The following is a 12,276-nucleotide window of genomic DNA, read 5'->3' as shown; positions in this document are numbered from 1 at the left end:
TTATTATATTATTATATATAAAAACTGTTAAAGGAAAATATAAATATAATGAAGGTAGCTAGTACGATTGTAATGACATTCATTTCGAAGCATAAAATAATAACTTTTTTTCCTGTGTTTTATTGTGGAATGAGTGATAAGTATCACTATGTAAAATATAATGTTTATGTGTATATGTGTGGCCGGAAAGGATAGGGGTCCGTTATTTGATACGATGGCGATTTGATTTGATAAAATTATAACTATGCATTGCCATATTTGATGGCAATTTAAACAGACTCATGTGCTTATTTCCTTTTTTTATAATTTTATCATCATATAACTGGAACAATTATAATAATTATTTATAACTGTTATTTTGACATTGCGGTAATAAATGCAAACACACACCTACTCTTCTTTACCATTGCTAACATTGTGCCAAAAACAAATCTAATTTCTTTCTCATGAATAACGAATATTTTCCCTAAAAATCCCAGTTTTACTATTCTGATTTTATTTTGTATCTCCGGTCAAGTAACTTTTTGTAAAGTGTTATTATAAAGATGACATTTCATTTAGTGACGCAATGTCAAAATGACCTTGTATTATGCTTTGCGTGTGTATACAGCATAAAAATAACATTCTACCTTACAATTACATTGTTATACAACATAACAAGTCGTAAGAAAATATGCAAATAACACAATCGTAAGCGCCAGTAATGGGGAATAATAACTAGTATAAACTAGCAAAATGTACCATATACGCGAAAATTATGCCTTCTTCGATCAATATGCATAAGGACGATTTTAATTTACAGATAACATTTGATGGTGGTGGTGGTGGATGAATGGTTGATGGTTGTGACACAGCAATAAAGGTATTGAGTTGGTCATCACCGAAGTCCCTCATTTATGGTTCCGCTAAAAAAAATGGCTTAGCGGTGAGCGGCGCGGTACGGTTGCGCTATCCGCACTGCTCTTTTTTTTATGCCTGCTCGGCATCGCGACCGCACTGCACTTGGATGCCGATCGGATGGGGTCGAATAGAATGTCGACGAGAGATGATTACTCCCTAGCAATCGATTCTATTATGTTGGAACCGGATATACACAGGCAGATCCCGGAACGCGACATTACGTGGACAACTGGATTTTAACACTTAGTGTAAGGTGGTCGCTATCTGGCCGGATATAAAATATATCCTACCACTGGCATATCGGACAACTTTCTTATTCCCCCGTACATTTGTCTCGTTCACTCATTGCCACTGACAAAAAACCGCTCGGGGTGCCGCTCAGAACGGGATCTTGGCTAGTTCCTTAAGCGCCAGGTTTTCCTAAGCGTGAAGCTCCGAGTGGTTGCCCGACATAACTAAATTCAGTATTGGGAATAATAATTATAATTTTTACGATCACTATTTCATATTGAATATTACCATTGTTTTGTATAGAGCTGATATTGTCTATTGTAATCAATGTGATTCCTAGGCTTAATGAGACTTAAATCTAAAATTCTGATATGATATTAAATCAATGCGGTGCCATAGAGAGGTTTATAGTTCCAATTTTAAGTCAAATTATTGTTTGTAATCATCGCACTTGTATCAGGTGAATGATTCGCTAGTTTCATTATTAAAAAGTAAAATTCTTACACCGACTCATGTTTGATTGAATGTCAGACTACGCAATTTATACATATTAGTAATTTTTTTAAATCCTTTGACAGTTAAATCCTTTCGAGTACGCTGAATTTTTCAAATAATCTCGGATTAAAAATGTAAGCCACTTCAACGTTACAGTCATTAGAAACCCACACGTAGTCAGTCATAATAATTCTGAAAACGGTGATCCCAACAGTAAACCTCAAGCGTCTGAATAAAATCGCAACAATCCGCATAAATTACTCATTCAAAACATAATTCTGGCTCATAAAACAGAGGGGCGCAACTCACGGACCCGTAAGCATTATGCCTCTAGTAATCCCATTTACTTCCTATGCATAATGAGACCTTATCTACCACGTGCTCCGAGGCGCTAAGTTTTAAATTTTTAAGTAGTCACGTAGCAAACTGTGCCAAATGCGGAAATTGGTGCTCGCGGAATGCGTAATTGGCGCTGGCGTATTTTGGCGCGAGCGTAATTTTTGGTGACGTGCGCTTACAAATTTGTCGCGTGGATAAATTGTTTTTAAGAAGCCATGAATTTTCTTCATAATCACTGTGTTAAACTAGTTCTAGATTAAATAGTCGCACCTACTGCCAAAGATAAGCTGCCGAGGAATGCAACTGTATACATTCCGCATTTGCTTTCTGAAGTATAGCTACTCGTCTTACTTCCAACACTTTCCTTCGTCTTTTGACGTAGTGTTCTAAGACGAGTAAGATGTTACAAACATTACTGGAGTCTCGTTGTTTCTCTTTGCAGCAATGCACCACAGTCCATTAGCAAAGCGTTCTGGATATAATTACGTCGTAACTTTAAAGCATGTTTTCATCGTAGTCACATCGCAGCAACAAACTATACTTAAATTCTCAGCTGTATGAAAACAAATATAGCCATTTTTACGTTCAATTCCTCGTGGAACAAACAGTAAACAAAGTTAGCGGCATAAATTAGTATCAACTAATATTAAGTCGTGCCTTCTGCCCGACGATAGGCCTGAATGTAACTTTACTTTGGGGTCCTACTTCCAGGAAAGTTGCCGTTTTATTGCTATGTCAAGCAACTTTAGTTTATTGCGCTTGGAGTAACAATTAAGTATCTTCTGTGCCTTATAAATTAGTTATAAAGTATGCTGAGAAAAAGTTTGAGTCGAACTATCTCTGTCACTGCATCCGCATTGCGACGTTTCAACTACACTATGAGTGGAGACTCCGCATTAGAGTTGCTTTATTTTGAAACTGACTACTTTTGTTTCAAGCCTCTTCACTGTTTTGTTATTTATCGATTTTAAACTTTTAATTCGGTTTACTAAGGTTGAAATTCTTACAATAGTTAATTCGCCCTGCGTCAACATTTAATTCATAAGAAATCTACTAAGGTATAACAGAACCATTTATGAAAATAAACCAACTTTCGAGAATACATCATATTCGTGCCAAGTGTTTCCACGCTATCGAATAACAAACAGTCAACGATTTATAATATCAGTGAAAATGCAGTAAGGCAGCCTGCATTCAAACTCGAAAGCAATATCTCCGCCTTCTTACCTTGTTACACAAATGTCTGGGCATTTTTCGTTTACCGCTTCGTATTGTTGTTTCTGAATTTCAAAGTTAGTCCGTACATTGCGGTGTGTTGTATCGTGTTTTTGTATTTTGGAAAGATTTGTTAGGTCTTAATTGTGAAGCTTTAGTTTAGACACCTTAGAATTTAGAGAGTATCTTAATTCGCGGTACTTGAAGCCAGGTTTATATGGAATTTTATTTTTGAATTAATAGTATATAAATATAGTCTAGTTTAGCACCAACGGTTTCGTATTCTGAAATTAGAAAATTATTTATAAATTATTCATAAACTGAAGCTACACATGTTGAACTACAAAAATACGTATAAATATAAATATTTCCCAAATAAACTCCTCGAACGGAAGAGTCATAATTTTTTCTTTGTACAGAGACATATTTTCTTATTTAACATTCACGTAAACTACAGCCAATTCCACAAAGTTGAATATATTATGCGAATTCAGATCTCACGAGGACTCTAAACTGAAATTAAATCGTGGACAGCGCGAAAAATGCTGGTTTTATAGCTCTGTTATTTGAACTACCAGAATGTTTTGGCATTTAAGTATCAGCTTTAGGCATTTCAAAATGGACGGTAACTTTATTTTCATTAAATATGGACTATCATTGTTTAGAAATAAGATATTTTGTATTTTTTTCATTTATTACCGAAAATGCTTCTGGCTGATTGTAACTTAAAGAGTTTTTGGATTTTGAAAAAAAAAAAAAAAACAGCGCATTTTAGATTCCTTTTCTATTGCAACGTGTTCTTTGTCAATTCAAAGCCAAAAGGTAGTACTTGAGAATAAAATTTTACTTCAAAATGGGCTTTAGAATACATAAAATGACGGCGGATTATTACATTTCATTATATTGTAATAAATCATAAATCTAGTAATAGTCTTATATCTAAATGCTACTGATGCATTAACATAGCTGTTAAAGTCAATCTGCATAGTCAAACTGGTGGAATTAGTTAGTAGCAAAGGGAAACTAATGCGTTGCAATGCCTTGTATTCAAAGTTCTACAGAGTATTGTGTTTCAACTAAGCTGTTCACCTATAATGTATTTCTATTTGCTGTGGTGATTGTTCTGTGTAGCTAATTTACTAAGTATTTTGCCGGCTTAGGCCGTCCTATCAAAAAAAGGTCCCCGATTTCAACAATTCGTCGATGAGATGCTTTATTGGTTAACAAGGTGGTGACAAAAAATGGGCTTCAACTAAGTGCGTAATATCTCCTCATAAAACCGCTACTGTCTTTTGTCTACATTCTAAATGGTCTAGGTCTCATGTATAGAACTCATGTATAGAAGTCTAATCATGAGTTGCTACCGTTTTGTTTTTTTTTTTTTTTATAAGGTAGCGAAGTAGCTACACTGTTAAGGTTTGTAGGGTTTGTAGCCAGTAGAATCTCTGAGCATTAGATAATTAAAGTCTCAAAACGACGAAAAAAAATTGCTGGTTAACGTATTTTGGCTTAGTTTATTCGCCGCGAAAAAATATACCAAATAAAAACATCACAAACATCTGAACGGACTTATTCGATGTTTGTCGCTCGTGTTTTTGGTCGGTTCGCGTCATCCCAGCGTTTTCGATAGGTAAATGGAATTTGAAATGGAGTCACAGTTAATGGAATTTCGATGTAAGAACTTCAAGGATTAGCCGCAGACGGTTCTTGTGACTTAGTAATGTTTATGCGAATCCCTTTTACATTTGTTATGTAACTCTTGTTCGGAAATTTATGTTCGCACCTTTAAGGATTTGTGCGTATAAAGAACGTTTCGCTAGATTTATTGTTCATAGTTCCATTTCGTTTTCAATAGGTATTCTACATTTTTATACCATTAGCAGAAGTGCTCTCAACTTGTTGCCTATAACCATTACTATTTTAACACGTTGAGTGCGAAACCTAGTCGGAAACTTCTAGTGCATGTCTTACTTACAGTACGACAAAGTGAAGTATAGAATTAAGGCTAGGTGTGAAACGCTTTGTGCTGCAGCAATGGGAAGTATAGAAATATCCGTGTCACTTTAAGTGTTAAGACAGATGCTAAAGTTTAATATGAACTCTCGCTTCTCTGAAGAAATCAGACGAAAACATAAATTATTGACAATAATATTTTTATAGCGCGAAAGGAAAAACAGGAAATAGGTCACCTGATTTAGAACGATCTCCACCAACTATAAACACCAATTCTTAAAGAATCATACACGCTTCGACTTTATAATAAAGGAATAGGGATCAGGTTAAGCACGGGGATTTTTGATAGATTTGCTTCTAAACCATTTATCTATACTGAAATACAGCTTGTAAGGGGGGTAACCTTTTATAGGGAGTATGTGAGTGTCCCACAATAATATAATTATATGTGAATAAAAGTTTATTACAGGAAACACATTTTACATAATTATTTATACGCGTGTACACAGTACCTGACTCCACGTTACACTACTCTCTTCCGACCGACTACACTCCGTATACATTACGCTTACAAAGCAATATGGCCGTTACACCACTCCCCCCCCTTTTAAAAAATATTTTGGGGGTAAAAATAGGACAAATTTTAATACCGATAGTTAAACATAATACAATAGTACAATATTATACCTACAATAACAATAGCATACTGAATACAGCAATAAATGTTAATATAGTTGCAAAACATAAATCAAAAAAAATCAAAATATTGGTTGTATATAAAAAAAAAATATAAGGGTTGTATAACCCATTCATAAACTTAAAATTTTACTTGTACGATTGCTAACGAATCATCTCAGTATCACCACTGTGAGAGAAAACACTGACACTTTTACACAATATCAAGTTTAGTAGAAACCTTGCTTGAATTGGGGTCTCTCCCTTTTCGAAAACTAGCTCTTGTTGCCTCTACCGATTCCAATACTTGTACTTGTATACTTCGTACATGATCATTCAACCAGGTCCTAGCCTTCGACATACAGCGTTTGATCACGAAATACATGATTATGCTCAAAACTAAAAATCCGACGATAGACCAACTGAAATAATTGTTCCAAGTTGTGTCTTGTAAGTTAGCAGTTGCCCCGTTTTGGGCGATAACAATTTCTTCCTTTGATACAGCTTTACCCATTATTATATAATTGTTCAATGCGTAATATAATTGCACGGGTGTTTAATCGTAATTATAATACAAAATATATGTACGACTTGCCGATGTGGAAACTTTATACTTACCCAAGCTCACAAATTGAAACGTACGGGCTTTTTACTTATTCGGCCGCTACGCGTAGTGTAGCTGAGCGTTTTTTTATCGCTCTTCGCTACTCTAGTCGCGTTATGCTGTTGACTATCGCTACTACTAGTAATATTATCCTTCTCTTTGTTCACATAATTTTTATTATTAGTATCTAGGCAATTTTTTTTAACTTCAACCTCAAAAGCTGGTTTTAACCTATCTATTGATACGTTAATTACGCGATTCGGAAGTTGAACTACGAAAACTTTATCGTTTCTCTCTAGCACTCTAAATGGTCCATCGTAAGGTGGTTGTAATGATTTTTTAACACCATCATTACGAATGTATACATGACTACAATTGCTTAATTCTGGGTACACAAAAACTGTGTGACAAGCCTTATGTGTATTCGGTTTTGGTTTTAAATTACGGATTAACGAACGTAAGTTGTTTACATATTCGCAATAATTAGATATCTCTGTGTTGTTGTCATAGAAATCGCCAGGTAGCCTTAGGGTTTGTCCATAAGTCAACTCGGCAGCACTTACACTAGTATCGGTGCGCGGTGCTGCTCGGAGTCCTAATAACACTGTAGGTAATTCTTCAACCCAAGTCTTCGAGTCTAATCTGGCCATCAAAGCTGCTTTAAGCGATCTATGCCACCTCTCTATCATACCATTGCTTTGAGGATGGTAAGGTGTGGTACGTTTTTTGCATATACCTAAATATTTCATGAGTTCCTTGAAAAGCGAACTTTCAAATTGTCTGCCCTGGTCGCTAGTAAGTTGAAAAGGACAGCCAAAACGTGAAATCCAACCTTCATAAATAGCTTTCGATACGGTTTCCGCGCTAATATCTTTTACGGGAAAAGCCTCCGGCCATCCTGTAGCTCGGTCTACGATTGTAACTAAAAACCTGTAATCGTGCAAAGAAATCGGCAATGGCCCTACTATGTCAACATGTATGTGTGTGAAACGTTCTGCCAATGGAAATTGGCGGTATTCCGATTTAACATGTCTATGTATTTTTGCACGCTGACATGCATTACAAGAACGTGCCCATATACTTATGTCCTTATTCATGTTGACCCAGAAAAATCTTTGTTTAATTAATTTACCTGTAGTACGAATGCCTGGATGGCTAAGGTTATGTACAGACTGAAAAGCTAATCTCCTAAACTGTTCTGGTAAGTATGGTCTAGGCTTTAGTGTAGTCATATCACAAACAATGCTAGTGTCATGTCCCGGTAATACTATCTCTAGCAAATTCCACTTACCGGTCTGCTTACGCAGGTTGGCCAGTTGCTCGTCGTTTCTTTGAACACGAGCAATGTCAGCGTAATCCAATGCAATGGGAACAGAAATGGATTCGACCCGTGATAATGCATCCGCTACTACATTATTGTCACCTTGAATGTGTTTAATGTCAGTAGAAAACTCACTGATAAATAATAATTGCCTAACTCTACGCGGTAACTCGTTGCTACTACCTATTTTTATAAAGGCAAAAGTCAAAGGTTTATGGTCGGTATAAATTACTAATTTTTGTCCTTCAATCATATTCCGGAAATACTTAATAGAGAGATATATAGCTAAAAGCTCTCTATCATAGGTACTATATTTTTCTTGTGCAGGTGTCATTTTCTTAGAAAAATATCCTAACGGCTTCCATACATTGCCTTCGCGATGCTGCAAAACTGCACCCACACAACTACTCGATGCATCCGTCATTAGTGCAAGTGGCATATCGGGTTTCGGATACGATAAACCAGGCGCACTTTGCAAACTCTTAACTTACATTGTATAAATGCTTCATTTGATTTATCGTCCCAAATAATCTTACTTTTATCCTTCTTTTGGAATCTTTTAAATATTTGTTTAATTCTAATTGATACTCTACTGCGTGAGGTAAATGTAACCGATAAAAGTTAACCATTCCTAAAAATCGCCTTAATTGGTCTACGGTTTCAGGTTTGGGAAAAGAGTTAATTGCATCTACTTTTTCTTTAAGTGGCCGAATACCATCAGTGCAAACTTCGTATCCAAGAAAATCAATTTTAGTTTTACCAAATGAGCATTTCTTTAAATTAATAGTAATACCGAATTTGCTAAGTCGTTCAAAAACTTCTGTTAAATGTATTTTGTGTTGTTCCAAACTCTCACTAGCTATTACTATGTCATCTATAAACGTATACAAAAAATCTAAACCATGCAAAACAGAGTGATTCATAAAGCGTTGAAAAGATTGCGCTGCGTTGCACAAACCAAAACTCATGCGTGGGAATTCGAAAAGTCCAAAAGGTGTGATTATTGCGGTCTTTTCTACGTCCTCTGGAGCAACCATTATACAATGATATGCTCTATTAATGTCTATACGAGAAAAAACTTTTTTATCTGCAAGTATGTAGGTAAAATCGTACAATCTCGGAATAGGGTATCTATCCGGTTTGGTGATTGCGTTAAGCGCTCTATAATCACCACAAAGACGTAAATTACCATCTTTTTTTTCCACGACATGTAATGGGCTTGCCCACGCGCTTTTCGACGGTCTACAAATCCCCATCTCCTGCATGATTTTAAATTCTTCTTTAACTTTAGCGTATCGATGCGGTGGCAACGGTCTCGCTCGGCAATGTACGGGTGATCCGACTGTCTCAATATGATGGTACACTGAATGTTTAGGTGATTCTTTAAATGATGCGGGTTGGGTAATATCCGGATATTTCGCCAGCAAATCGTAAAATGGATGACTTATATCTACGGTTTTAATGGTCTGGCTAATGGGCGAACTTACAATTGAAGCTAGCACGTTTAATTGCGTTAATTGGTCAATAAGCTTACGGGAATTTAAATCAACTAATAATTGGTAATATTTTAAAAAATCGGCACCTAAAATGGGTTGGCTTACCTCAGCTATAACAAAAGTCCAACGTAAGGATCTTCTTAAACCTAAATCTAGATTTAAAGTTTTAGTGCCGTAGGTTTCTATAGTCGTGCCGTTAGCGGCATACAACGTATAGTCTGATTTATTTTTACTTAGGTTACTCTTACTAACTACATTGCGTGGTAAAACAGAAATGTTCGCGCCAGTATCCACTAAAAAATTTAGGTTGCTACATCTATCTCTTATACTAAGGCGGTAATTACGCGTTCCGATGCAGCTGTCGTCCGCCGCTGACTGCACGGCGCTCAGTTTTCCGTATGCTTCTGCTGCTTGTTGGCCCAAGCACACGGCGGCACGCACTTACGCGCTTGTTCCTTGAACCGGTAGTGATAAAAACACATCCAGTCGGCACGAGCTGGTGTACCACGAGGTGTAGGATTTCGACGCCCGCGGGAAATGGATCGCGCCTCTCTACCGTAGCGCTCTCGAGTCTTGCGTGCTGAAAACCTGCTGCTTTGTCTCGGTGGCCTTGACTGCATCTCATCGAGCCGGACATTGATTCTGGCTATTTGCGCTGCTAATGAGGTCGTATCCGATGTGCTGACCTCTCCGACGTTGATGGGTTTGACGGTCTCCATCACTTTGTCGGCTACTGAGGCCAACGTATTCAAATCCTTGCTGTCCGTAACTATAAGCACAGCTCGAACCGCTGTCGGCAAATGATTTTGCCATAAAAGAAGTAACGTGTCATCCTTGATTTTGTCTCTGGCTAGGTCTTTCATCCGTCGAAGAAGTTGTGACGGTTTCTGATCGCCGAGTTCCATTTCTCCTATTAACTTTTGCAGCTGGCGACTTTCCGACTCTTCGTATACGGCTAAAAGTCTAGCCTTAAGGGCATTATACTTATTTTCTTCCGGCGGATTGAGTAAAATGTCTGTTGCTGCCTGAACCACATTTTACCTAATTTTGCGATTACTAGGTGATATTTCGCCTCGTCGGATAACTTACGGCTGAAAAGGACCGATTCCACATGGATAAACCATGTTCGAGGTTGATCCTCCCAAAATTCTGCAATTCTTGAAGTAATGGTAATTTGATCTACCTCACCCTTTACGTCTTTTGTTCATTTTCCGCCATTTTTCTATATAGCACGTATAATGCACACACTCCGACTGGATACTGTTATTTTATTTGCGCAACACTTTTTATTGTTATATTATTTTCGGCACTGCACAGGGGTCACCATTGTAAGGGGTAACCTTTTATAGGGAGTATGTGAGTGTCCCACAATAATATAATTATATGTGAATAAAAGTTTATTACAGGAAACACATTTTACATAATTATTTATACGCGTGTACACAGTACCTGACTCCACGTTACACTACTCTCTTCCGACCGACTACACTCCGTATACATTACGCTTACAAAGCAATATGGCCGTTACAAGCTGAAGACTTTGTTTGAACGCACCAATCTCAGCAACTATTAAATATTACACTAATAATAAGCTATAATACTACTTTTTATCCCGCGAAGATATTTATTTCGATTTTTTTTAATGCGAGCAGAGTCCCAGGAAAAAGCTAGTATTTAATCCAAACAATATTCAAACACGACAAAAGAGATAATGTACCCAAAATAATTCGTTTACGCCGTACCATGCGATTCAACATCAACTTTCCACATTTGCAGCTGAATAACATATCAAGACCAAAGCATGGACTGGAAATCGTAAATATTCTGTTATATTCCCTCTTCCGAGAAACTTTTCTTGTGTAAATCTGGCTTAGGAGTTTAAGTGAGCGTATTTTTACCTTAGAAAGGTTTATTTGAATATGCTATTATTTATGCGGGCATGACAAAGTTACTTTACTGGACCTGATGGTACATTGAGTGTCGACTGACGAGAAATAATTGTACCTCAACAGACATAAACACTCACGGCTTTTATTGCCGAAAGGGTAGGTAGAGGCGTTACCGGTGCACCCACTTTTCGCCGTGTGTATTCTGTCCCATGATGTAATAGGGGGCGAGCCTATCGCCATATTGCTGGTGGTAGGATATTTTACCTCCGCCCGGATAGCGACCATCCTATACAAAACTTTAAAACCCGCCAGTGGCCCACGTAAGTGTCGCGTTCTAGGATCAGCGTGTGTATATCCGGTTCTGAGGCCGGCATAATTATGTCGACTGTCGAGGGGTAATCATCTCTCTTCTGTCGACATTCTATTGGACCACACTCTTCTAACCATCAGGTGCAGTGGGTTCATTTTACGTGCCCGCAAAAAAAATACTGTTCCATTGCTCTGCACGAACCTTTACTATCAAGAGAATATAAAATACCAAGTTACTGAATTAATTAACGGAAATAATAAATCGTACCTAGAACGAGCTAATTTACTTTATTAACTGAAAAGGAAAGCACTCCTATATTCCCAGTAGGGTTGCCATAATAAATTAACCGCAAAAACAAACGCCAAGTAATCGATTTGTTTTGAAATTGGCGGGAAGTTTGTAATGTTGTTCCGAATTTAAAATTTGTTTTGTTCAACCCGAAGCAGATTACGATCGTAAGCCGAAAGGCATTGTAGAGCAAAGTTCGCCACTTAGCGCTGTTGTTTGAGAATCATTTGAGGTAAATTGAGCGGTATTAGTCGGGTAGTTATCGAACTGATCGTGTTAACTGTGTTTTGGATAAACGGTGGTATCAAAAAATAAGTTTCATGTTACCTAGTTATAATTAATTGGTGTGTTAAAAATATATTGTTTTTTGAAAAACTGCAATAAATGGTAGGATTTTTTTTTGTTTCGTTTGGCTTGTCCAACGCTAGTCAGCATTTGAAATAATTAGTCTTATCAGAACTTTAAATGATACACCAGAGATTGCACACTGCAACACAGTATGAACATTAGGTGTACCCATCTAAACTAATTTTGGCATACAAGAGATCTAACTCTTTGTA

General features: G+C 37.1%; 1 protein-coding gene across 1 annotated transcript; it reads right to left on the bottom strand.

Moving 5' to 3' along the window:
• Positions 1 to 9,615: 9,615 nt before the first annotated feature.
• On the bottom strand, positions 9,616 to 10,134 carry LOC115454516. Its single transcript, XM_030183245.2, has one exon. The coding sequence runs from the start codon at positions 10,132 to 10,134 to the stop codon at positions 9,616 to 9,618; it is 519 nt and encodes a 172-aa protein (XP_030039105.1).
• Positions 10,135 to 12,276: the final 2,142 nt, after the last annotated feature.

Source organism: Manduca sexta, chromosome 17, assembly GCF_014839805.1.
Source record: "Manduca sexta isolate Smith_Timp_Sample1 chromosome 17, JHU_Msex_v1.0, whole genome shotgun sequence".
Taxonomy (NCBI): Eukaryota; Metazoa; Arthropoda; class Insecta; order Lepidoptera; family Sphingidae; genus Manduca; species Manduca sexta.
The sequence above is the reverse complement of the archived record's forward strand: the minus strand, read 5'-3'. Positions and strand labels throughout refer to the sequence as shown.